The sequence below is a fragment of the Citrus sinensis genome, chromosome 3 (genome assembly GCF_022201045.2).
Source record: "Citrus sinensis cultivar Valencia sweet orange chromosome 3, DVS_A1.0, whole genome shotgun sequence".
In the NCBI taxonomy this organism is placed as follows: domain Eukaryota; kingdom Viridiplantae; phylum Streptophyta; class Magnoliopsida; order Sapindales; family Rutaceae; genus Citrus; species Citrus sinensis.
Genome location: NC_068558.1, coordinates 37,139,506 through 37,167,457, shown reverse-complemented (window position 1 = coordinate 37,167,457; position 27,952 = coordinate 37,139,506). Strand labels below are relative to the sequence as shown.

The window sequence follows — 27,952 nt, the reverse complement described above, 5'->3', positions numbered from 1 at the left end:
TAATTATTTTGTTGATTGGTAACTCGAGTCTGGAAGCTTCCGCTTCATTTTTACTAGTCTGCCACCATGCTCTCAGTCCCGGCGATCAATTTTCCTCAATTTTTTACATTTATCCCTCAAATAATAAATAAATAAATAATCATAAGTCTTGAATACTAAAATACTTGACTGCATAATACATGGCTTGCGTGTCACTTGTTTGTCACTCGTCGATAGGTGTTATAAAATTAGCACAATAATTTTAAAAAAAATTCTGAATGCAAAGTTTGGTAACTTATAGATAATAAATTGCAATTGCAATGATAATAATCAATATGATTACAGATCCGCCCTGGTGGATGATGAAAAAGAACAAATTCCTACTCTCTCCAAACTGTTTTCATTTGTATAATTTCAATAAACAAATGCCAACAAATGTGAAAATTCTTTGCACTTCATATCCAATGCCTCTCTTTTGATATTCAACATGACTTTTAAGTTCTACTCCAATCTATACCACAACCCTTGTGTAGGATTTTTATGTACATATAAATTAGGTCACCCAGCTCCTGGAACCACTTGGTGGTCAAAGGGATACTGCATATACATTGAGGATCATGCAACTCGTGAAGGGAAGTCAAGTCACCTTTTTTGATTTTGTTTCTGCTGCTTGAACTCGTGGTGAAGATTGTGAGCCGCTGCCAAGTGCAGCAGCTGCTGATTCGACATGTGTGAGAAGATACTCGTATATTTTCTTCCTTAGCCTATCAACTGTCTCAGCTGAAACACGGGGTGCTTCTACTTCATCCTTGCTGGACCCAATCTTGTCTAACCAGTCGTTCACACTCTTGAGCTGAGACAACATCCCTGCTATTTGACCATTATCAGAAAGAGACGAGGTATCAACATCAGCATCCAAGAACCTTTCGACAAAACCCAAGAACCAATCCTGTGACTCCATCTGCAACATCTCTGCCAAGTCAACAGCCTCGTCAAGGCCATTTCCTCTGGTCCATTCTGGTAGGGGTTGGGGCTGTGGCTTCTGACCAGTGGCTGGACTATCACCAGGTCTGCGAATTGCTCCTGATGCAACAAGCTTAGAGACAACTGTTGAACGGGGTTTCCCTGGGGTTTTCGCTGAAACATTCTTAGCGGAATTTTCTAGCACTATCATTGGTTGATTGGCAGAAACAATCTTTTGGCCTTGAGAAGAGGCCGCAGGAGCTGAAAGAGTAGAGTTGGTTTCTTTACTAAAAACAGAGAACGATGATAAATTAGTGGCTAATGCAGCTTGGACCCAAGAGGCTGCATGCTTCCGTCTATCTGATGTGACCTTTAGTGCTTCTTCTGAAGGATTTTCCTCCTGATCTGGGGACGAACCAACTGGTAGAATTTTTGATAGAGAATCAGCAATCATGCGAGCATTATTCAAGCTTGAATGAAGCGTCAAGAATTGCTCCACAGCTGGCTGTGGATTGTCTTCATTGGCAGAGGATGTTAGCTCAGAATACAAGCTGCAAGAGGAATAAGAGTAGATGAGTTGGATCAAAAGGTCCAATTCATAAGGCCTTACATAAAGAGAAAATACGAAATAAAGTACCACCACAACAGAAAATATACTTAAATTTCGCTTAAAATTAAGAATTTCCAAAATTCACTATAGGCATAGGTCCACATAAATGAACACGCTGCCTAAATGCCACAAACAATACCACATGATAGCGTATCTATGACATTTCTATAAAACAATTGTATATCCTTTATCCACTAATTCGCAGCCTCATCATGCAATAAGTCTACGGTTTTACTTAAACAGTCTGTACCATCATCATTCCCTTTTATTAGGCCACTCAATAATTTTATCTTCCAACTAAATCATTCCAGCTCTGAACAAACTCTGAATTCCAACCATGCAGCAAAGGTGTTCAGTCATCTCAGATTTGTTGCAGCAGTTTGACTGTTGCTGCTGCTCATGAATGATGATAATTATGATGTTTGAAAATTGAGATTATATATCTACATTGGTGAAAAATACCAATTTCAGTCATCTCAGATTTGTCATCATCTATAGGAAGTCAACTACAAATTGGTGTTTGATTGGTTGCTACTGAAATATTTTTTTTTGGGTTGGTAGCTGAACACCTCTTCTACCATATTTAGGTTGGTTATTAGCCCTAGTTCATCTTACTTAAAAGTATGAATTTTAAGTTTATGAGAAAAGGGGCAAGAGCAGAGCACTAATAACCTACAGCTCATGCTACCCCTAATTGATTGATCATCCTAAAGCGACGAAAAGTTGGAAAGTCTTCAGAATTCATGCCTATTTTGCATTCCTACCCTCAAAACGAGAAAGCAAATCATGCACACTCTGACAGAGATTTGGGAGTTCTGCTTATCCACATGAACTATCAACAGGCAAAGAGATATATTTCAAATTATTTCTACTTGTTCTAATTGATCTTAAAGTTCAAGGTCAAAGCATTAATCAAACTGTTATTTTGACACAGATCCTCTAGACAAAAAAATTTAAGGAAATAATGGACAATCTAGGCTATGTACCAATCTATTGGACTCAAGCTATTAAGAATCCTCTCAGCATATTTAAAAATCAAGACAGACATCCTATACAAGATTAGCAAGGGGAGAAAAGGAGTCTTTCACAGATGGTACATAATTCATAGTATCCAATGCAAAATAATACACCTAGTTTGACTACAATGACATCGTTTATTTTGGGAACGTCATACCTTAAACATCGAAGTAACCTCTCTGAAGCAGAAGCCTCCAGCATAGCCTCTATTGCAGCTGTCTGCGCTGCATCTCTGTGCTTCATTACTTCCTGTAATAACAAATAGGTTTTCATAAGAAATATGAGGTTTAGAGAGGATGAAATTGACAAATTTCTGACTTTTAAAGCTAACTACTTGGTTCACATTTGCCTGAGGAGACAAATTACTGAAGCAAGCAGAATGGATCAAGTAACATCAGGTTCAAACCTCAACTTACAAAATATCTCAGCAAATTCTTCGGTAAATATAATCAAGGGAATTTATGCAAAAGAGAAACACTCTGAAGTTTTAACAAATATCTGTGCTTCCAGTATCCAATAGCCCATGAATGCATGTATCAGTGTGTGATTACAAGTGTGCAAGAGATGCTGACAGCAAGCAAAGAACTGTATGCATAAGCAGGATAAAAATTCAACAGGAAGAAGCTTAAAAGAAGCTCTCTTTATTGAAGGCTAAGGAACTTATCAAGAACCAAGTCATCATGTGGTTTTTACCTTTCCAAGCTTTGCAAGGGAAGAGGGAAGCGCAGCCCATGAAACACTTCCATCTGTTAATCTTCTACTATTTATTGGAACCTTGACCAAATTTCCTGGAAGACCATTATTATTCGGTTCCCCTGATTTCCTTCCAATGAAAGTTTTTTTCTTATTTGATTGTTCTTGATCATTCAACATTCCATTTGCAGGAATCTTCTTGGCAGGGGTTTGAAACTTGTTCTCCTCTTTAGATGCTTTTGCAGACATATGAACCTTACCATCCTCTTTCGATGGTAACCTATCACTTGATGTGCTTCTTCTAGGAGCCTGGAAAGTAGGACTTAATTAGATGAAGGGCAAAAGTGTTTAACATGAATAATAAAATATAATATAATATAAAATGAAATAAAGAATCCAAAAAACAATGCTTAGATTGAAAGGAATGCAACAAGAAATTTGTTATTTTGATAAAACCTTCTAGGAGATAACAGAAAATCTAAAAAATGGGGAAAAAAATGCACGAACCAACACTTAGTGATCAGATCCTTAAAAAATACCAAATTAATCACTGGTTCAAAATTTAATTAAGTCACTTTTTTCAAGTCCATAGACAAGCATCTCTTCCACTTTTCTTCTAATCACAAATCAACAAACACATTCTCAATTTAATTTAAGCAATTAAGACAAATGATTAAACTCACAGAAGTACTCCGAGCTTCAGGCTTGGGATCATGTTTGGCAGCTCTCAATTTTGAATTCTCCCTAGTCTTCACCTCCAAATTCCCTTCCCAGCTCTTCCGCAAAGCCTTGGCCCCAAACTCAAACCCTTGAACTAAATTCTTGATAACAGGTAACCTCCTTGCAGTGGGACTCCCCCCACGAACAGAACTCACCTTTTCCACTGATCCCACCTTTGCTGTCACCTTATCCAATCCCTTAATCCTTGATTGATGCTTAACTCCGTTGGCAAATTTCTCAAATGATGTCGGCAATGAATAAACACTAGTCGGAGAAGATGGGATTGACCTTGAACTTGATGACTTCGATTTCCCTAAAACTTCCTTCTTCACATTTAAAGTTAATGCCTTCGACAATTGAGAATTCGATCTACTCAAAGTCCCCCTTTTCTTCTCCAATGGATCATCTTTAGCTCCACCGTTCAATTTATTCCCAACAACCTTCTCCTTTTCACCAACATGACTATTGCCTGACACTACTTTCACAGGTGATTTCACTTTCTCCCCAGGCTTAGAACACGAAGAGCTATTACTACTCTTATTATCATTGTTGAGGAACCCAAGAGAATGAGTTGCCACAATATCTTCAGGGCTTCCTACACAAGGATGCCTCCCCGGAACAGGCCTAACCCCACGAAGAATGGGGACAGGAGAAGCAGATTCAAGCCTCTCAACATGAATAAACTGGCCTAACTGAATCTTATCACTAAGAATTAAATCATCATGTTCATCAGGCAAAGATACGTAGGTAGCATGGGATGAATCCGAAACCTTCAAGTAAAAGCCTTGGTTGGGGAAAAGCTCACCTCCGGCTAATGCAGGCACTATGCTCACAACTTGCAACAGAGAAGACCTATGCTCACCAGCAACCTTCACATCTGTGTTCATGTGTTGTAAAAGCTTGAGAAGCACACCAGGCACAAGATTTGCCATTGCTGAAACTTCCAATTTGCATTACTGTGGCAACCCAGATGGAAATGATTCAAGATTTCATGTAACAGCACAAGAGATCTTCAAGAAACACTCAAAAAGATTGGAATTTGATCAATACCCAGATTGAGAGAACAACTCAGAGATATTTCTTTGGATTCAGATTAGGAACCTGTCGAAGCTTTTCGGTACTAATAATAATAATAAAGGCACAAAGAATTACTAAAAACACAAAAAACAAAAACAGATTATACCCCAACTCAACTGACTTTAATATCAAAAAGAAAATATCACTAAATACGGAAACAAAGGCAAGAAACTAAACTGAATGGGAAGGTTTTGGTATTTTGATAAGTAACAGTAATAATGGTGTACAGCTGGGAAAAACGAAAATAAATAATAAAAGCTTTACCAAAAACTCAGTGACCCAAAAAGCAATTAATGGGTGGGAGTGATAAAGAGCAATTCACATTTTATGAAGAAAACAAAAACAGAACAGAATAGAAAGAGCGGAAACAAAGTACAAAACTGATAAAATCTTTTGGCTGGGCTTGCAAGTTACTATAAAATAAATTATACCGGCTGAAAAGAAACCCAATGAGAGCAAAAGGCAACTTTTTTAGAAGATAAAGAGAGAAAAAGAAACCTAACATTGAGAAGAAATGAATGAAGTGCAATGTGTGTAACATGGGAGCAGGTTAAAAAGGAGGAATAATAATTGAAGCCAGGCTTACTCTTCAATGCATGATTGACGTGAACAAATATGTATAGTGTATCCATCATCTCCTCTACGTATATGTGTATAGATATCCTTAACATCTTTGTTTATATTTATTTATACGTAATATGGTTTGATTATTTATGATTCTTCACATATGAAATGTGTCAGATTCTGACACAAACACATATATCCAAACACATGGACTAAGATGTATCTTGTAAAAGAAAATGGACACTGACAAACGCTTTGGCTTTGGTTGAGTTTGTGACTTGTTTTTTTTGTTGAGCCAATTTTATGGAATTCTTAACAGTAACTGCAGCCGAATCTTGGCAGAGAATATAAATATATGTACAAATTTATTTATTTTTAATTTCTTGTTTATTTTGACCATCATAATTACAATAAAAGAATATATATAAGGATTTTGCTATGTTACATTAAATGTACCATACACAACTAACAAGAACCACATAATTATGTGGGTCCCACAATTTGTGTGGTTCTTATTAGTTGTGTATGGTACGTTCAATGTAACATACTATATGTAAAGACCTATATAAACGATTTAATGATAAAGGTGAGCATATAGCCAACTATAAACTGTTTTTTATTATATTCTAAATGTAACTCAATTTTCTTCTTATGTAGAGTTCAAATATCAGACTACTATTTTCATTCAAACGAAATTACCAATTTACTTAGCAAAATATAAACCTTTTTTTTTCTTTTTAAAAAAGTTAAGGGTGAATAAATTTTATATTTATATTTTAGTCTCTTATATTTTCTAAGAGTTAGAATCCAAGCAGTCAACTAAATGAAATTACTTAAAAATCACTTATGAGATATAGAGTTAGATATCTTGAACCTAAATATTTTACATACGTAGAATTAAACATTTATATTTTAACTTTAGTGAATTGGAGAATCAATAAACTTCTCTCTTTTTTTTATACATAGTTTTAGAAGTGTTAATTGATTTTGTAATGGAAATGGGTGCATGTGCCAAGCTATGGGGATGTCAAAAACGATGTAATGGGGTGTCGGCTAGCCTGAAAAGTTGTCACATCCCCAAGATAAGTGCACTCATCTCTCTATCTTGCTTCTATTTTTTATTTTATTTTTTGGGTGTGTTAGCTACAAATTGTTTAAGAGAATGGCTCTCAAGCAACATACCCAACATGTGGTAGGCAATTGGAGATGGGACCCCCCAATCCACAAACTTGCAAAATAATTCATTAACAAAGGTATATATGGCATTGAAATTTCACTATCTCAAGATGTGAAGTATTGTCACCACCAACATGATGTATCCTTGATTTTACAATTTTCACAAAAAGAATGTTTATTCTTTCAATTCTTTTTTTTTTTTGGGTGGGAACAAATTAATGTCAAATAAAATGAATAGTGGTGAATTTCGTTGTTTCAAGACTACTGAATATTATTGCATTGGTTTTGTAAAATTTTCAAATCAATTTATTTTGATTATGCACAAAAATTTGATGTAACCTATTGAATGATGGTTTATTGTGAAAATAAAATAACAACTCAGTCACTGAAATTCACCCGTCTAACCAATTTATACTGAATTGATTGAAAACTGCTCCAATTAACTTAACTTTTATATTTTAAAACAAAATCCAAATATTATTCAAATAGTTTAAAAATTTCAACCCCTATTACTAATGTTTAAAAATATTTTATGTCAATTTCTACTAGATCCAATTTTTAAAAGTTGCACTCCGGATCCCATTTGAATCTGCTCAAAATATTGGCTGATAGCAAGCCAATGATTTGGGACCATCCATATAGGTACTTAGTTCACATCTTTCATCAGCTTATTTTTCTCTTATTCATCCTTTTTTTCCCCTCTCCAATGAATAATTGATACCCTCTGATTGTCATTTTAAAATAGCTAAATTATTTCATATAAAATTATGTGTATGGAGTTAGTTCCATGTTAGTTGTCTATTATAATATTTTTTTTAAAAAAGGGTTTGTTTTTGGTTGGCTGGATGGTCTTGATCCACATAGTTTTGGCATATCTTTTTAATTCGTTTATCATATAATGTATAGACCATTATTTAGTTGGGGGACAATCTTGGAGGATATAATATTGGGGTTACATGAGAAAATCACCAATCAAACCATGTTTCAAAAATAATTGGTCTATGCTTTCTTTCTTTTTTTTCTTTTTCTTTTCCAAAACCTAACTGCATAGTTAGAGATTGTGTGTTAGGTAAAGGGATAAAAAAAAGGTTAAATAAAAGCACAAACAACCCCATCATGTTTGTTTTCTCGGAAATTAGCAAGAATTTTCCCGGAAAAAGGCCAATTAAAAGTAAATAAAATGAACGTGCCAGAAAAAAAGTGAATTCAAACAATGAAGCATTGTTTTTAATATGGTTGACATTACCAAGTCAAACAACAGGATCTAGAAGTCCGCATTACAATTGCTCATAATTCATTCAGTAGTGACATGATGCAACATTATTGCGATTTAGATAATGTTTGTTACCATTTGAGCAAAAAAATAATAAATAAAAAAAAATAAAGCTAAGTTGTCAACAAGTTAAAAACAAAAGCAAGCCACTTAAACATGATTAATTATTAATTAAGCATCATAATTGTGAATACCACTTTCTTTTGGGTCTTGTAATTGTTCCCCACTACCCCAAAGAAAGAGGTCATGTTTCTATTAAAGAAGTGAAAGATGCTAATTACATCTTTGAACGAGAATAATTTTTGAGGATACATGAAGCCTTAATTGAAATTCGAACTTATATAAACTACCACTATCCCATGATTTCAATTAGATCAAAAGAAAAAAAAAACATAAAATGATAATTTTTTCATTAGTAAATACTATAATTTTTATATTAATTAATGTAATATTATCATGGCAAATCATCTACATTTTCACTCTTCTAATAATACTTTTACTAAATAACTTGTATTTGTGAATGTTAACTTGAGAAATTTTTTTTTCTTTTTTGGAGAGGGGGGGGGGGGGGGGGGAAAAAAAAAATCGAGCTTCGCTCTCTTTTTCACTCAAACATTACACGACAGTTATGGTTTTATTATTATTATTACCACTTATTAGTTATCAAAACAACTTTAGTTGTTTTTAATTTTGACTTGAGGTATCACGGAAAATCTCATAAATGATTTTTTTAATCTTAATTTCAACAAAATTGTCACCCAATAATAACAACTTTATACTCAAAGAAAAGGAATTAAGAGAGAATCCAAAGAGTCCATGATTCTTGGGGAAGGAGGACCATAGATTTTCCTTTGTATGATTTTTTTTATTTATTTTTCTTATTCTTTTAGATTTCACTAAAAGGTTAAAAAAAAAAAAAAAGCACAAGAGAGAAGGGAGAGACCAAAAGAAAATCATGCATACATGGACAATATCATTTCTCACTTTTGGAAACTACATTGAGTAAGCTCGCCGACACAGCATCTATCAATTGACTGATTACCGAATGATACCTATGCTTGGAAATTGTTCTTCTTGAAGAAAACAGAGCATAATTTAAAGTAATTAATTAATTTTACAGATTAAAACAAATTATACACACAGAATATTCTAAAGTTGTTGTAATTATTCGGGCGAATTAAAGACAAAGCAAGAATGATTAGCAGAGAAGCAATCTCAAAGCAGAAAGGGGTCACTGTCAATTAATTTAATAAATTAACCAGAACAAAATCTACACATATTCAACTAAGTAGATTTTCCGTACTTGAAAATATATATAGGACCCATACAGGACATAATTCTCCCTCTTTCTCTTTATATATAAAGTAATTATTGGTAACTAGAGTTATAAAAATAATCAGTTGTGAAAAAAATTAATTAAATATTTAATAAAATTTATTTTTTAAAATATTATGAGTTTTGATCGTTAATCTTACTATTAAACTATTTTAAGTAAACAAATGAATAAAATGGACGTAATGCAAGATGAATTTAGTTAAAGGGTGACGAAACTCGTATTGGTATCTCGCCTCGTTGCCCTAGAGAACTTTTAATGGAATGTAAAACATGAAGAAGGCATAGGGTAAAGGAAAGAAATGCCTGAATTATAATCAAAATTTATTAAAATATTGATTTTGTTTTCAATTCGAATGAGGATAGTTTTTGGTTAAGGTAATAATTGCAAGTATATTTGTGAAATTGTATGAAATAATCAAATTGATTCTCAAAATCAAAATTTAAATGTTACTTTTTTATACTTTTTGAAATCAATTGTAGGAGGAGTTGATTTTGACAAAAGTACTTTTAATTTTTTTTATCTAACACTAAAATTAACTTTTAAATTTTCAAAATTATTTTTAAGCCTTCTGAAAGTAATTCTGAACTGACTTTTTTATTTTTTCTAACTTATTTATTTTAAAAGTAAGATGTTGCATGTTGATTTTATTGACTCTTTTGTCATATGACAGTATTCAAGTTATAAGGTATAACGGTATTTTTTTTTTTTTGGTTAAATAGGTTGAATAAAATTGATAAAAGTAATTTACAAATGTGAATAGTCACAACTAATAAGACCTCTTATTGTCTAGTTATTGGATCGATAAATTCAAACAAATACATAATTTAAAAATGCTAAACTTTCACCAGCAGTGAAAGATTCAAACCCTTTACTTTAAAGTTAAGTAAAGAAAACACCGACCAACCTGATGTTTCAAATTGATTTTTAATTCAAAATCAAACTGAATATACTGAATTAAATAAAATAAAGATTATTTGGAATCACCACTGCTCACTTGAATTAAATTTTAGTAGATTCAATTAATTTCAAATCAGGGACATTCTAAATTTGCTATTATTATTAAACAAATTTATGAACGGGGAGTACGGACCAATGGTATCAAATACAACGGCGGAGATCAGTCAACGACTGATACGTGTGTCAGCCATTATGATTATGACACGCAGGATTTATAACATACGTCCAAACTAAATACAGTAAACGGCGAGAGCATGTGATTATTTTGACTTCCGTCTCTTTCTCTCTCTCTCACCTGAAACTCGTGTACTTGTTGTGTTCATATTGGCGCCGGTGGTTGTTGATAACTTGCATTTAATTGGTCTCAAATACTTTTATTTTTTTATTTTTTTTATAGTATTTTTTCAAGTAAAATGGGAAAATAAAAAGATGAATAATAATTTTTTTATATAAAGGTCATTAAATATTTATTTTTTTAATCTAAATATAACCAAAAAAAAAGTTCAAATGAACCAACAAGCACCTCATATTTGAGTCAACCAAAAAGTAATTAAGCGTTAGATAGTTGGCAAACCAAAAAAAATCCATCAATTTTTAGCAATGAAATAAATTAGTATGTTAATTATTTTGCATCAACTGACAAATAATTTCAAAATTAAATATTATAGTGCTTTAAAAATTCAAAATTAAAAAAAAAAGCTTTATTATTTGGGGTGACAGCTATTCATGCACACCTTCACACACACACACACACGCTAATCCATGTTACAATCAAGAATTGAGAAAAATATTTAAAGCATGTGGAATCTCAATGCATACAAAGTCTTGAGATATGTGGGGTATTGTCTCGTGCTTGAATTACAATAAGGATTAAAAGTCTCATACATCAATGATTATTTTTCTAACTTATAGTCATGCCTACTAATTGAAAATGCCGGTTCATGTACCACCCACTAAACAACTCAAAAGCATACCGCTTGCTTTCATTTGTAATTATATTACCCATGAACCCCCTAAGTTATTTCAATAGCATTTGAGGTTTTATTTTCAGAAAACTAATATGTATCAACAATTAATTATATTTATAATAAAAAAAACCCCAAAAAAACTAACTATTATGATATAATTCAAAATTTAAATTTCTATATTAACATATATCTACCGCTCTAATATTAAAAAAAATATATCCGGTCCACTCACGTTTTGTGAAAGAAATTTCTGTCCCTATCGAATAATCAGAGGGTAAGAGTCCTAATTGTGGTGTTAAGAGAGGGCCACAAGGTGGGTGGCTTGGAAGATTTGAGGTTAAGTCGCTATGGGCACATGTCCTTTTCCATGAGAATATATTTCACCAACTAATAATTGGAAGCAGGACAGAAAACGAGTCTTGACGATGAGACACTGGGTATAATCGCTAAGAGTACATTTTTGTAGTATTAGAAACTGAAGCGTTAAACTTGAAATTTTTAAACCAGGAAGAGTTAGATTGGCAACATGCATCAATAACCAAATCCCAAGTTGGATCAACATGCAATTACAGAGTTTAAACCCAGTACCCAGCAGGGTTATGTTGAACTTTTTATAATCTAAGCTAAATGATATTACACATACTTAGGATAAATGCAAGAATGAGATGAGAATAAACTGCTTTTGTCTAAACAATCATCAAATACTTGAACGAAGCAATTTCCGTAAAGTTCCTTCAAAATCGAAGGGAAATGTTTCAAGTCGAAGAAGATTATGATAGAGAGAAAATAAAGAAAATTTCCATCTTTGAACCAGACAGCAGAAATAGTTGAATTCCAATCTCCTACAAGCACAAAACAGTGAAAATGTTCTCAACTTGGCAACAAATTTTTCTATATCCATAAAGCTTCAGCAGCAAAGCATTCACAACTAATTTGGGAAGAAGAGAATTTGAACAAAACTTGCTTTCACATTTCCATCAGATAAAAGAATGTGCCAACTACCTAAGCATTGAGACTTTCCCAGCGTTTCGAGCGAACAAGACTTTTGACACGTGAATTTCTCTAACCTTCAATAAATGAAGGCTAAAAATCATTGTTACCAACCTACCATCTAATCAACTGTTACGTGCTTGCATCTTTTCTTTCCACGTATCACAGTCTTTAAAGTAACCTGCTGAGGGACTTTATAAGTGACTTCAGATTCCGTCTTGTAACCTCGTCTCCAGTGAAACCCAGAACATCGGAACTTATATTCTGCAGTGATGGAAGGAGGGAGAAGATGGGACAAATAGTGAAAATATAGATTTAACCAAAAACAGTTGAAGAATCAAGTAAATAGCAAAAGGATATAGAGAGTAAAATTTTACCTCAATGTTCTTCAAAGTAAAAATCAGAGAGTACACAGATTTTTGTATCATTTCAGAGTTTTCGGGGGTCATAACTGATGAATGCACCCGTCTGCAATTTATAAAAAAAAAAAAAAAAAAAGTAAAGTGGATTGTCTATCAGCCTTTCAGCTAAAAGAGAGGGAGAAAGAGGGAGGGGGAGGAAAATGCATCCATATGCACTTGTCTGCCTGAGAAAGTGAGAGGAACTACAGATTCATTCCATTTTGTGTCTACTGTTGAGCCTTTTTCTCAAGGCAATGTTTGTGGCCAAATTTTGATCAAATATTGATTTACATGCTAATGGTGAAAATTTGACAGGGCCACTGACTCAATGTGAACATCTGGAATCAGTTTCTCAACAATAACTGTTTCAAGACAAAGTTAAGAATAACAGCTATATGACTCCCTCACCAGGTCTCAAAACACACAAATCAGCCTTTGAAATTGAAACAAGAATATATCTCAAATTTTACAACTATATTCATCTGTTTATATGAGAGGCTGACAGCTAGAGGCCTGGAGAATGGACATTCAGTCTTTGAAGTGCAATACATACTGACGTCTCCTAATTGCCCGTCTACGTGTTTTTCTCACGGACACATATCACAATTCTCATTACAGTTGTAATTTTTTTTAATCCTACTTACAGCCAGGCCAACATATAGAGACTGACTTTTAATATTCTGCACCTCTGTTCACGTAGGCAAGCACTTTTTTTTTTGGCCTGGTCATAAACTCACACTCAGGTTATGCAAGTCAGATGCAAGTCATTCTTGGTGCAAAAGTGCCATACAGCTTTCATAAACTCACACAAAGTCAGGAATATCAATCTCTTTCTTCCTTACATTAATAACTTTCTCTTTTATACTATGGGAATTACAATTTTTTTCCCCAAATTGTGACCGTGTGATGTGACATGTATGCCAAAATAAGAAATGAACAGAGAAGAACGGGAGACTGCACCTCAAATCTTCAGAGGCTTGTGTCAGGCTTCTGGTTAAACTCTCAACTTCCTTAAGCAGACCACTATCACGAACTTCAGCCAACAAAGGTTGGACATCTTCAGCCATGGCTTGAATCTGAGACATCACTACATCAATGCCAAAGAATTGTGCATGAGCATACATCAAATACCGAGAATGAAGTTTGGATCTTGTTCAATAATGCTTTTACACAGTGAAAAGGGGAAATTTTGCTTGATTAAAATATTTAAATTAATAGCTTTTGGTTAATGGCCTGCATATTTATCTTTCACAAAATCACCTAAATTAATTCTTTAACAAGTACAAATTCTCCCACAAATACCTGAAACAAAAATTCAAATGACAAAGGAATCCTAAGAGAGGAAAAGATCAGAACATTGTATTTTCAAATTTCTTAGCAAAATCCTAATCTTTTCACGAAATGGTTTAACATTTACGCTACAAGTATGTCCTGTTCAACTACTCTGAATCAGTTATTATCATTCAAACCAGAAAAAATTTTTTTAAAAAAAGAAAAAAATAGTTAGAAGGGCACATCACACCTTTGTAAGAAGTGGCCTTGCCTCTTCAATAACAGAAGAAACTCGCTCAGCCAGCAAATAGCTATTGGTAATACCAATTCCCTCCATTTCTCGTCCAAGACGGGTGACTATCCCTACCAGTTCATCCAAACTTACTCCTTGATGTCCCTTCATCTTTTGTCTATCGCACATAATTAGACCTTCCCTAACACATTCTGGGTCCAGAGGCCCAACCGTAGGTGTTGGAATTGGATCCCTAGGTGTTATATCGATTAAAGTTTCCATCAGAAGACCAGACTGGTTCACTTCAACCAGAGCATTTTGTGGTATAACTGTTTTTTCATCTTCAACCTACAAAAGAATACAACATTTAAAGTGAAAAGATGAACTAAGTGGAACAGCCAATTTTTTTTTTTTTCAACACGTTTCAGATACCTCACTATCAAAATGGAAAGATAACCAGACTTAAACATCCACGACAAAATTATGGTATTGAAACACACCTCGACCACTGCTTCAATACTTTTAAGAGAAGGATTAACACGGATGACATTGCCAACAGTCACCCCTCTAATCCTCACAGGTGTTCCTGTACATATACCACAAGCCTGCGAAAACTCAAACACAGCCAGGTACTTCCTGAATTTAGACCGCAGCTGGAACCCCCTCAACCAAGCCAAACTGAGGGCAAGAAGAACGGTGCCCGATACAAGAAACAATCCCACCCCACCTTCCCACACACTCCTCCGACCAAACCCGAAATCGCTCAACGGACGTAATGTTCGTCTCCAAATATTCCGAGGCACATCCATAACGGCAGTGAGCGGATTCTTTCCTTCCGAAGAAGACGGCGGTTGGTCATGTCCTGCATCAGCAGACAAGGCTCTTATGCGGGTAACTTTTGCCTTTGGTTTCGGCGGAAGACAGGGCAAGAAATTTGAAGAACTACGAGATTGAGCAATCATCGAAGATAACACAGCGGGGCATGTTGAAACCTGGACTAAAGAATTTCCAACCATCCTCTCCACGATCCCGGTTCAACTGTAGCTGCTGCAATGACGAATGACCAATCCCAAAGGTTCCAAAAAATATTGTCAGTGGTAGTAAGTGTCTTCGGCCAAATTCAGAATCATCTAAATTGAGCAATATTTAAGTCCTGTTCCCGTTTACTCAAAGGCCAGAGCGAGGAAGATGAATATTTAACCAAAATAAACAAACAAAATAAAACAAAGATCAACCGAAAGTAAAAAAAGATTTGTGGGATTACCTTGAATTAGGGTTTACTCTCAAATTCTAAGATCGTATTATCCTTAACAAGCAAAGCCCCAAGCCAACTTTCCCTCAGTCCAAGCTCGTTTTCTATTTTCCAAAGAGAGCGAGTAAAAAATTAAAAAAAAAAAAAAAGGTCCTGGTCCTGGTCATGGTAGTTGAGCACAGAGTGACTTGAGGGTCTATTCGTCATTCTGATTCGTTTTTCAAGCTCGGATCTTGGTATCCGATTCGACCCGACCCAATTTAAATTGGAATTTGGCTATATAGGATTTAGGATTTACTAGGGATGGCAATGGGGCGGGGTGGGGGTGGGGATACCTACCCCATTAAAAATTTTTGCCACTATTTCCCACCTCATTTCTCAATAAATTTAGTGGGTTGGGGATGGGGAATCCCCACGTGGATAATGATTCCCCCATCCCAACTTCATTCCCCATTTACTTATTTTATAGTAGATATAAAAATATGATTTCAGTAAATTAAAAATTAAAGACTTAAAATAAAATCATTACCATATTATAAAGTATTGAAATTTTTTTTAAAAATCTTTAAAAATTTGAAATAATATCTTAAAATGATATTAAAAGTGAAAAATATTTAAAGAGAGCAACTCCTTAAAAGAGAAAAAAATATATAATAATGTTTTAAAGTTGAAAAATATTGTAGGGTTTTCTTTTATTCATATTCTATTTATATTACATAAAAATTAAAAAAATTATTAATTGACATTATAGTTGATAAAATAAAAATTATTAAATAAGAATTAAAAATATATTTATATATAATGGGGATTGTGGTGGGGGTGGGGTGGGAAGTGCAATACCAAACCTCACCCCGTTAATAATTTGTGGATTACTTTTCCCCCACTCCCCATCCCATTCCCCAAAAATTATTAAAAATTTTTCCCATTTGGGGTGGGGCTCCAAATCCGTGGAGGATTTTGCCATCTCTAGGATTTACCATTTATGATATTTTCCCTCCAATTATTATTGTTGACTGTTGAGTAACAGCAAAATTAAGTTTTTTAAAAAAAAATAATTTTCCAAATAAAATTATGGTTTATGATTTGCCTTTATTATCCGTGACATGATTTCGCAACTCTCCAACAATAGAAAAGTGTTATTATTCATCGTAACATGGGCAACCCATATCACTCATATTTTTATTTATTTATTTTATATTCTGTGAAAATAAATTAGAGTGATTTTTTATTTATATTTTACTGCTGCATGTGTATATTTTGATAAAATGTACAGAAAATATTGATTCATCAAATCTTTCTTTCTTTAATGTAAACGAAACAATTGAAAATAAATTGATGAATTAGAGATTAACACTTTGACGGTGAATTGCATAATTTAATACAGTTCTGGTAGGGCAAATTTCAAATTCAACATCCACTCGAGCTATTCAATAATTTTAAATTTTTTATTACTGAAAAGGAAATAAAATAATTTTCTTAATAATTTATTAACAATATAAGAGGTAATTGTTAAAAAAAAAAAAAAAAGAGCTGCCACAACTTTGAATAAAGTGTGGCCCTCCACTGACAAGTATTGGGCTCTCCACTCACAAATATTGCTAATGGTAGCCCACCAATTTACGGCATGAAAATTAGGGGTGGGTAAATTCGGTTTGGATCGGTTTGAGATATATTATCAAATCGATCCAAACTTATCGGTTTGAAATATTCCCAAACTGATATAGACATAAATTTTTTATAAACCGAACCGATCCAATCGGCCAAACTTATCGGTTTGAAATATTCCCAAACTGATACAGACATAAATTTTTTATAAACCGAACCGATCCAAACCGATTGGATCGGTTTGGATCGGTTTGAGTTCTAATAACAGAATACATACTGCTTTTATATTTGTTCACAACAGAATACATTTTTTCAGCCATTTTACTGAGAAGCACGTCCTCATTTTCAATATACAAATGCAATTGGGTTTGAATGGTGCAAAGACGATGAAAATACAAGTTAGATGTCACTGATAATGAAGCACTGAAATCAACTGTAACATCATTGAAAATTTTCAAAAACTCAATAAATATTTCAGCATTTTTCCAATCTTCGGGAGTGGGTGGCCTGATCTGTTCTGTCTTCCTCTCATTGAAAAAACTCATATATGGTCCATCATGTTCCTCTTCTTCGAGCCTTTCAAAAGCAAAACATACCTCAAGTTTCGATTTTTGAAATTATGACGATGAGACTTGAGAATGAGCGATTGAGATTGAGAGAGTTGAGAACGACAAGAGGTGAGAGCTTCTATAATTAATAAAGATTAAAAAATTAGTTATGGAATTAATTAATTAAATAAATTATCATCAATTATACCAAAATCCATTTTTACTTTTCACTAAAATGAAATAAAATCTTAGCAAGAAAAATAAAATCAAAACATACCTCAGGAGACTTGAGAATGAGCGATTGAGAATTTGAGATTGAAAGAGTTAGAGAATGATAGGAATTAGGAACCACTGGAGGTGGAGGCGGAGGCGTGAGTGTTTGGAAAATTATGTTTATCTTTTTGTTTTTATAGTAAGAGATATGCTATTGTGTATGAAAGTGTACATTTCCTTTGTGTATGAAAGTGTAAATTTTGGATTGGATCGGTTTGAATCCATTTGAAATCCTTCCAAACCAAAATCCAAACCGAGTGATGTCGGTTTGCAATCCAATAAACCGAAACCAGTGTTTTTATTAATGAAACCGATCCAAACCGTCGGTTTGGATCGATTCGGTTAAAATATGCCCACCCCTAACGACAATCGCGTGCCGCATAGGGTAATTGTTATTTTTCACTCGTATCCTTCCAACTTTTATTTTCCCACCCACCACTCTCAACATAGAAATTCCACAATTCGTCAACCATTCAGGGCGAGAACACTCTTTTGCTTTTTAGCCCTTTCCCTTTTGCGGGTTTAACAAGAAGAGAGTACTGATTTTTTTTTTCATTTTTATTACCATCCATTTCTAAACTCGAAAGTTCTTCAATTAGCTTTCCTAATTTAATTGCATGTTCATTTGCCGGTTTGTATGTTTTTTCACTCTTAGGAGTTCTAATTGAAACCCTAGGGAAGGTGGAACACAAAACTTTATATTTACATGTCTGTTGCAACTTTGGATCAGTTTAAATTTCACCCTCATGAATGTCTTGAGTGGATACACCTCTTACTTCTTTTGTCTATTTTTTTAAAGATACACTAGCTAAGAAGAAATTCTTTGATATCCATAATATCTCTAAGAACGTTAATCACATGACTACATAAGACCCTTTTCCTCTCAAACATCATATAATTACAAGATGATGTAACCTTAATCTCTTTTTTTGCACATCGCTTTTTTAAAGTGCTTGTCCATAATAATTGCATAAAGGAAACATTCATCTTCTACAACAGGATTTTGTATGCACAAATCAATAGCTTCTTTAAGCTCATCTTGAAACTCTTGATATATATTTCTATAAACCTCTCTTGCTTGTACAATTAAAAGATTTACATTGAGGTAATCTTTACGCTAGCATTAAAACTTTTACTAAGTTGGGTGCTACTGATTCCACCTGGCCATGATTACCTATTATATGCATAAGTTCATTTCTCCCTTAACTCAAATATGCTTTTCAACCAATTATTATCACGCACATATTATTCTTTAAGCATTTGCATTCCTAGTACTAAAAAACTCATCTTCCTCTTCAATAGACTCCATGAACATAGATAATGCAATTTTTAACCCTTCAGTACATTTTAAAAGCATTGTTTACATGCTTTAAGGCATTTTGCATTATGTGTCATGCACGAAACTTGTGGTTCGCTTACATGAGACATAACTTTAGTCATCGCAACATCTTGATCTATAAAGATCATTTTTAGTGATTTCCAAGACATTGCCTTCAAAAATATGTCAAACAATCACATAAATGAATCGGCAATCTCATCATACATTGAATACAATTGTCAGTCGATGATGATTAAATACAACAAAAATTGCGAATGGTTGATTTTCTTATCTACTTTGTAAGTTGTATCAAAACTTACAACATCTCCTAATTGGCCATAATCAATAATCATCTTAGCATCTGCCTGTAATATATTTGTGATCTGTTCCTCATTATCTAGCTGTGTATAATAGAAAAATGATGGATGTTTTAAAGTTTTATCAGAAAAATATTTCAATAAATACCCTACTTCTGTATACACTAAATCTTTTTGTCTCTTTGTTCTAAGACAATTATTTTGATCTACTTTTGTATGTCCAAGAGATTCTCACCCTCCCACTTGCATATCCATCATCTTATATGTAGATTTAAGTGAAATCCTAGATTATTTTGCCAAGCCTACTTCCTTCGCTTGTGAAGCTGTTATTTTTCTTTGAGGAGATATCATATGGGCACACTCTTGCATTACAAACAGATGACTATGAGACTCAATAAAATGATTAACAAACCAATTATTCTTCTTCCTATTTAGCTTGATAAATAATCTAGCATCACACCCAATTCTTTTCTTTGCTCTATATTTTTACTTTTGGAAGATCTATTTTGAGTTTTTGACTTTCGATTGATAACATTGTTTACAGCAAACATGATATAATTTCACAAGTACGTTTATCCTTAGTATGGGTATCTTTTCGCCCATAATTAATGCATACTTACGATAATATTCATATGATGTGACACGTCCTCAGATGAATATCTGTCCGTATTAGGGTATTTCCACCTTTCGAGCAGGCACAAGCTCCAAAGAAGAACAGAGAAAAAGAGGAAGAATAGATATAAGAAAGAGAATAAACTTTTTGTGAATTCTATTCATATCCAGCTCATGCATTTCCCCTTTACATATATCCTTTTCATTCTACAACTTTTGTGTAACTAACCAATTGCAATAGAAATAAAATAACAGAAATCATAGCTATCCTTATTGAATAATCCTCTCGAATATTCCCCTAGGTGATATAGTCTTTGAGATACTCTAGAGCTTTGTGAATACGAGCTGGGCGTTGCAATGTTTGCTCCACTTCTTGCATTTCAACTATTGGGCCATCTTCAAGCTCCCTCACTTTAATGGGCTAGGATGTATCACTCCCCACCTGTTGAGAATATACCATGTCCTCAAGGTGAAACTCTGGGTAAAGTCGGCAAAAATCAGCAAAGTCTTCCCAAGTCGAATTTTCAGGAGCACAACCAAACTACTGAACCAAAATTTGACAATGCTCTTTTCCTTGTTTTAATATGGATCGGTCAACACATATAGTTATAGGGGTAGAGACGGGCTTGCTGTTAATGGTATCAGGAGGCAAAGATGAAACATAAACAACCGAGTCTCCCACATAAGGCGTGAGTGCTGAGATATGAAATATCGGATGAATTATGCATCCTTCAGGCAACTGCAACTTATAAGCAATAACTCTTATTGTTCTAATACTCGGAAATGGCCATAGTATCGCATAGCCAGCTTTTGAGAAGCAAGCTTAGCCACTGAAATTTACCTATGAGGTTGAATGCGTACCAAAACATTATCACCAACCTATAATTGGAGTTCTCGTCGATGGGCATTGGCTTTTTGTTCCATACGATGCTGAGCTTGAAGTAAATTAATTTTTAAATTTCTCAAAAATTCATCTCGTTCCAACAACATATCTTCTAAGGCTTGAATCGAAGTAGAACCTTTCGTATAGCCAGGAATTGTGGGCAGTAGTCTCCCATAGAGTGCTTGAAATAGTGTCATCTTCAACCCACTGTGATAGCTAGTGTTGTAACAAAATTCAGCCCAGCCTGGCAAGCTTGAGCACGATCGCGGTTTGTCCCGAGTAAAGGCCCGTAAGTTTGGCCGTCAGTTTGAGGGTGATAAGCAGTACTATGCCGTAATATAGTGCCATTTAGCTCAAATAGTTTCTACCAAAAATTACTCATGAATATAGGATCTCGTTATGATAATATTGAGCTTGGAAACCCATGTAACTTGACTACGAAATCGGCAAAAAAAGTAGCTGTTTTATCGGCTGTGAACTGAGATGGCAATGCACCAAAGTGGGCTGATTTCGTTAAACGATCGACCACTACCAAGATTAACTCAAAGCCTTTAGAAGTTGGCAAGCCTATAATAAAATCCATAGTCAAATCATCTCAAACAAGTAAAGGAACATGTAAAGGTTGAGGTAATCCAGCAGGTGCTTGAGTAGAATTTTTAATTTGTTGACATGTGAAGACATGAAGCAATGTATTTCTCAACATCAAAGCGCATTTTCGGCCAAAAAAAAGTGGAAGAAAGCCGAACTAGGGTGCGTTTCACACTTGCATGCTTTGCCATGAGAGAGTCATGGAAGTCTTTAAGAAGCGTGCTCTTTAATTTGGAGTGAGAACTGACGTAGTATCGATGGTTGTAAAGTAATAGTCCATCACGAACAGAGAAAGCTGAAGAAAGTTCTCCCTCTGCAAACTTTTTGTGAAGCAACAACAGATTAAGTAAGGAAGAATTTTCCTCATGTAAAGTGGTCAATATATCAACTGTTGGCTTGGAAATTATAGAGAGCAACACAGTTTGAGAATTTATGGAGTCAGAAAATTAATCCGCATGTACTCGAGAAATGTTTATTTATTTAATTATTTAGGTAATGAAAAAAGTTACTCTTCAATTGAAAACAAATAATTTATGTTGAAGACAATTGGAATAAGTTTCATTAAACTGGTTTAACCATAAATTCTATGTTCATGCTAGGACACTTATAAACCTTTTTTCTTTTTCCGTCATATTATTTGTTAAATATGCAAGTTAATTAAGTAAAATTATTTTTCTTGATGTGAATCAAGCCAAAACAAAAAAAAAAGTCTTATTTAGGGTTATTGTCGAGCAGGTTTAGGATGCAAAATCACTTCTCTTACAAACAATTTTGAAAAATATGAAAAACAAATTTTCAAAATTTGATTTTAGAAATAAGTTTTATCCTTAATAAAATTTCACATATATCATTACATGTATTATATAGACCCAAAATTATCAGTATTCAATTTTAGAAATAAAAACAATAAATATATAAGGTAATCATTATTATTGTGAGTTTTTATTTTATATTTGTAAGTTTTATTTTCTTAATAACTCTTATAATATTTACTTATTTTCCATTTCATTTATAAGTCTTCTATTTCATTTACAAAATTCATATGTTATTTTACATTTAATAGTGATTTATAATTTTTATGTTTCATCTGTAAGTTTATATCTTGTTTATCAATAATACATCATTTTACCACTCTTTTGTTAGTTTATTTGTTTTACTTTCTATTTGCAGGTTTAATGTTTTATTTACTTACTTTTTATTTTATTTTACACTTAATGTTGATTTACAAGTTTTGTGTAACTTCTGTAGGTTTATGTTTTGTTTACTAAAAGTTTAGAGATTTAATTTTTCAATACTAAATTCGCTAATTAAAGCACTCTCTTAATTAATTAACACTTAAAAGCGAGTTTAGTATTATAATTTTAAGTTTTTTATTCATTATTGATATATAAATTTGGAACTTAAGCTTTCTTTTTTATTTTTCCATTATTTTCTAAATTTAAATTTATTCTTCTAATTTATAATTTTTTTTTAAAAAAAAGGGGCTTGAGCCTAACCCGAGCTTTTTCTCCTAGGCTCTTATATAGGGAGCCTAAGCCAAAGCCTGTGGAAATGGGCTTGGTTGGGCCAAGCTTTTTTTCCATCTCTAAGAGGCAATGGTAGAGAAGTCAAGGATGAGGAGGACGACACGACGGCCGCAGTCCTAAATGAGGTTGCAATATTCTAAGATACTCGCTCATAGTGCTATAAGATAGTCCCATATGACTTTTACCACTTATTTAATTACTTTTTATAAGGTAGTCGCTTGTAGTGCTTGTGAACTACGTACTTTTGTCTTCTTTACTTATTTTGAGGACTGAATAAATTGACGTGTCATGTTTGTGTTTAACTATTTTTGTTTTTCTTATCGTAATCCTATGACTAAATGAATGTAATAAAGAAATTGTTTAATTTAAGTGTCATGCGTGTTTATATATTTTATTTTTAGTTTTTTATTATCATTTTCTATAGTTTTATTTTTTATTTTTTTCCCTGAAATGAGCCTTGTTACAAAGACATATTACTAATAATAAAGAAAAAAAACACAAAAAAAATCAGAGGTCGTAGTGAACCTTACTCTTCAAAAGAGACATAGGGGGGGGGGGGAAGTAAAATAGCAAATCAATCAAATTAGTACGATGATCGCACATATAGAAAAACTCTTTAGAAAGAGTGCTCTGAATATCAACTGGCGTAGTTTGCCACCAAATAAGCTTTGAAAATGTAGCTTGATTACTATTATATAATTGTTTGATTAATATGTGTTATAAGCATTTATTGTTAACATAAATATTTCTTTATTATTGATTTTGATGATAACAAATTTGATTAAGATTGATTAATCTTTTAAAAGCTTAAAATAGTTTTCATATACTTTTAAATCATCATTCTCACTTTATAAAGGCTTTATATTCTATGAAAATATTTTTTTTAATATAAAATTGGTTATTCTCATGTTAATGATTTAAATTGAAAAAGGTTTGACAATTTTGAAATAAGCAAATATTGCTTAAAATTCTGGAAATGGACTTATTTGACAAGTTTTATAAGTTTTGGGTCATAGTATAATTTTATAAAGTTTTGAGGTCAAACTATAATTTTACAAAAAAAAGTTCACTGTAGCAGTCATTGTAGAAAATGGCGATCCGACATCTTGATAATGGCTCGCCGACATTAAACAGAATTGAAGATTAGTCTCCGGACACTAACGGCGATCTGACATCGTAATAACGGCTCGCCGACATTGAACAGAATTAAAAGATTAGCCTCTGGACACTAACGACAATCAGACAATTTGAAAATTCAGCCCAACGGTCATATTGACCAGTTAAACAACGATTCGACAGTGAGCAGAAAGTCAATAATGGCTAGTTTCCAACTCCAACTATAAATAAGCTCAATTAAATTCAAACAACAACTATTCCAACAATTGTCATTGAGCAAATTATTGAGCATACAACTTTCTTTGCGTTTTAAATTCTTGTATTCATCTCACTTACTCACACTTTAGATTTTCATTTGTAATCAAACACATTGTGTGAGAGAGATTTATTTTTGTAATATTTTTGAAAAACAAATTGAGAGGTTGTAAGTGTTGGGATACACTTGGATAAGAGATTGGGGATAATCTCTTTGTGTAAAGGTTTATTGACACATTAGAAGTCAATTGTAAGAGCGATTTAAGCCCTGGAGGCTTGCTTAGTGGAATCCTCAAGCCCGGTGAGCTTGGAGGTATGGACGTAGACATAGTTAGCCGAACCACGTAAAAATCAAGTTTTTGATTTCTCTTCCCTTACTCTTTTATTATCTTGCTAGATTAAATTTATTATTATTTTATTTCATTAAGACAATAGATTTAATTGTTGTGTGGTTTGCTTAGCTTAGCTTATTTTTTTAATAACCCAATTCACCCCCCCTCTTGGGTTGCTTAGATAGTATTTCATTTATGTGGTTGGAATCTATTTGGTAGTTAAAATATGTTGTGTCTTGATGAGTTCTCATCATGTATAAATACGACTTCTTTGACAGAGTAGTGTCCCCCTTAATATATGGCCAATTTAAAAATTTAACCAAAAAGATTTTATCAAAAAAAATCATATTTGTCTCCCCCTATCAATCATCAAGACTTCAAATCAAGCACATATAATCATCAATTACCAAAATCATCAAGAAATCAAATCATTCTAAGTTTATGCCGAATTTTTTTTGAAAATTCTTCTTCGCAAAAAGGTTTTGATTTCTTTACCAAATTGGCATGCATATTATCAAATATTCAAGCTCCATAATTACCAATCACATTTTATAAATAAAGACAACTAAACTCAACAAATATCTAATGTGACATTTCAATATAACCAAAAAAAAATCTCATATGCTTAAAATTCTCGAAGTATATATATTTCTCCCATTTTTCGATATCATTTAAAAACAAGTAAGACATATTCAACAATGCATCGATAAAGTACAAAAAAAATGCATTCATTCACTAATCATAAATTGCATAAGATCAAAACTTCATCAAATACAATGTAATCATCAATGCACATTTAAAAAATGCATTCATTCACTAATCATAAATTGCATAAGATCAAAACTTCATCAAATACAATGTAATCATCAATGCACATTCTTTATCATCAAAACTTAAGTAAAGCATAAGTACATAATAGCAATATATAGATAATTAAAATCAACATATGCCATTATAGATCATCAAAATCAACATAGCTAAAAAGCCATCATTATGAGCTAAAGAACAAGTGATCAAATCCATTATTACAAATGCTCACATATATTTTTAAGTGATGATATAGTAGTTACACCTTGTGATGGATCTTTCAAAATAAAGTTCTTAAGGTGAGAAGAAACATACCTCCACTCCTTGGGGAGTGTTTGAGAAGTACCTTCATTTTACTCCGCATTTGTTTCTTCATGTTGCTCCTCTTGATTTTCAAGTGGTGCAATCTTTTGGCTATCATTTGATAATCTTCTTGTAACTCTTCATCTACATTATCATAAAAAAAAAGACAACTTTCTCCATAGAGGAAGAATTAGACTCATCAAATATAACATGTATAAATTCTTCCACAATCAAAGTTCTTTTGTTATACACTCCATAAGTTTTGCTTGTGTTTGAATAGCCAAGAAAAATACCAACATCAAAATCAAATACAAGTAGTAATGTATACCAAACAAAATAGCAACACACCAGGAAACAGAATATGAAATGTATGTGCAAATATGAGAGTCAGAAACTAAGTAGGTGGTGAAGATGTGAAATTATGGCTCAATTTTGGTTGAGGAAGGGCAAAGTTTCGGTCAACATGGAGGAAATCCGTTTGACTGTCCTTAGGGTTTGGATTTCTAAAGATGAAGAGAAATGATTTTATTAGAATGATTTGGCAAGAAAATGAAGAAAAATGAAGGATTGAAGAAGGAGAAAGCTTCGATTGTGCAACAATGGCAGAAACGGTAAGAGGGCAAATGAAGAAGGAGAAGAAACCCTTGGAACAACTTTATATTTCAAGAAAACGGCGAGCCTTTTTCTGTAAACGGTGAGGGAGTAACTTCCAGAGAACATTTAAAGGAAAAACGGTGAAAGGTTAGTCCTTAACGGTAAAGGGGTAAATTCCAGTGAGCTTTAAGTTTTTAAACGGTTTACCGTTTGCCGAAAAGGTAAGGGAGTAAGGTTTAAATCATCATAGCCTAGTTTCTGGAATTAAACGGTACATCGTTTATTGAGAAACGGTTATCCGTTTACTTCATCTATAATTCCGCACAATTAATTTAATTTTTGGCTAGCAAATAATACATTCCAAAATCATTTAATTGATCCAAAAATGTTTTTATAAGCCATTTTAATGCATGAGACAAAAATGTATACAAGACCAAACATATGAAATCATATCAAACAATAATGGCAATTTTATAAATGAATGATGATATAACACAATTAATGATACAAGAATTCATGCATATAATTCATTCATCACAGTCATGAAACAATAAGCATCCAACAAGCATACAATCATGAAGCATATAAGCATTCAAAACTTAAGAGCATGCAGAAAGTTCAATTTCAAAATAAAAACTGTATTGATTGAGCCAGAATTAACATGAAAGCTATATACCGTTGGAAAGATAATTAAGTTAGCTTTCCAATACATTTTACAGAGCTGGAGTTGGAGTTCTCTAAAAGAAGTTATGACCAATTCATTACAGCCTGTGCAGACTCATGATAAAATGCAGAAATGTCAAATTCTGAATAAACACTGTATTGATTGAGCAAGAAGTAACATGTATGCTATATACCATTGGAAAGATAATTGAGTTAGCTTTCCAATAAATTTTACAGAGCTGGATTTTGAGTTCTCTAGAAGAAGTTATGACCGATTCATTTCAGTATGTGCAGACTCAGGATTTTCAACGACTCATTTGATTTCCAAACAATTTTAATAGATTCAATCATTCAATAACATAAATAGAAATGTTAATGCGAGAATTTCATCATCCCAAGTTTATGCCAAATTTTTGAAAATTGTTCTTCCCAATAATGAAACATATAAGCATTCGAAAGTTAATAAATCCAACACACCACTTAACTATCATGCTTAAACACTTCATGAACATTAACATCAAACAAATCCATCATGATAAATCACTCAATATTTACACAAAATGATAATTCCATCATGTAAACATACAAGCATACTTTCGCAATTTCATTTATTATGATTCATTCAACAAAATTAATATGGCAAGAATTGTTACCAAAATAATTAAATTATCTTGCCTCATCTTTTTCTCCTAGATCATACTCAAGTGATTATCCTCACAAGCTTTCATCAAG

General features: G+C 33.1%; 2 protein-coding genes and 1 long non-coding RNA gene across 6 annotated transcripts; all 3 read right to left on the bottom strand.

Annotated features, from left to right (window-relative positions):
- Positions 1-251: 251 nt before the first annotated feature.
- Positions 252-5,662, bottom strand: LOC102609198 (uncharacterized). Of its 2 annotated transcripts, XM_006478685.4 has the most exons (5): positions 5,033-5,662; positions 3,946-4,938; positions 3,263-3,571; positions 2,727-2,818; positions 252-1,493 (listed from the first exon to the last, which is right to left on the bottom strand). In XM_006478685.4, exons 2-5 carry the CDS (start codon positions 4,912-4,914, stop codon positions 617-619), a joined length of 2,247 nt encoding a protein of 748 aa, XP_006478748.2. In that variant the 5' UTR covers positions 4,915-4,938; positions 5,033-5,662; the 3' UTR covers positions 252-616. The 2 variants fall into 2 exon arrangements, with proteins under 2 accessions (XP_006478748.2, XP_052294117.1); XM_052438157.1 differs by having other exon boundaries at positions 3,946-5,661.
- Positions 5,663-12,111: 6,449 nt separating this feature from the next.
- On the bottom strand, positions 12,112-15,655 carry LOC102609975 (protein TRIGALACTOSYLDIACYLGLYCEROL 2, chloroplastic). Of its 3 annotated transcripts, none has more exons than XM_006478686.4 (6): positions 15,493-15,655; positions 14,729-15,275; positions 14,247-14,576; positions 13,685-13,800; positions 12,701-12,791; positions 12,112-12,587 (listed from the first exon to the last, which is right to left on the bottom strand). In XM_006478686.4, the coding sequence occupies exons 2-6, from the start codon at positions 15,242-15,244 to the stop codon at positions 12,495-12,497; spliced, it is 1,146 nt and encodes a 381-aa protein (XP_006478749.2). In that variant the 5' UTR covers positions 15,245-15,275; positions 15,493-15,655; the 3' UTR covers positions 12,112-12,494. The 3 variants fall into 3 exon arrangements, 2 of the variants coding, with proteins under 2 accessions (XP_006478749.2, XP_006478750.2); XM_006478687.4 differs by having other exon boundaries at positions 14,729-15,381; positions 15,493-15,650; XR_003065598.2 differs by lacking the exon at positions 12,112-12,587 and having other exon boundaries at positions 13,685-13,811; positions 14,729-15,381; positions 15,493-15,650.
- Positions 15,656-17,271: 1,616 nt separating this feature from the next.
- Positions 17,272-18,158, bottom strand: LOC127901340 (uncharacterized). The gene is made up of 2 exons (XR_008053494.1): positions 17,911-18,158; positions 17,272-17,772 (listed from the first exon to the last, which is right to left on the bottom strand). It is a non-coding gene; the product is annotated as an uncharacterized LOC127901340 (long non-coding RNA).
- Positions 18,159-27,952: the final 9,794 nt, after the last annotated feature.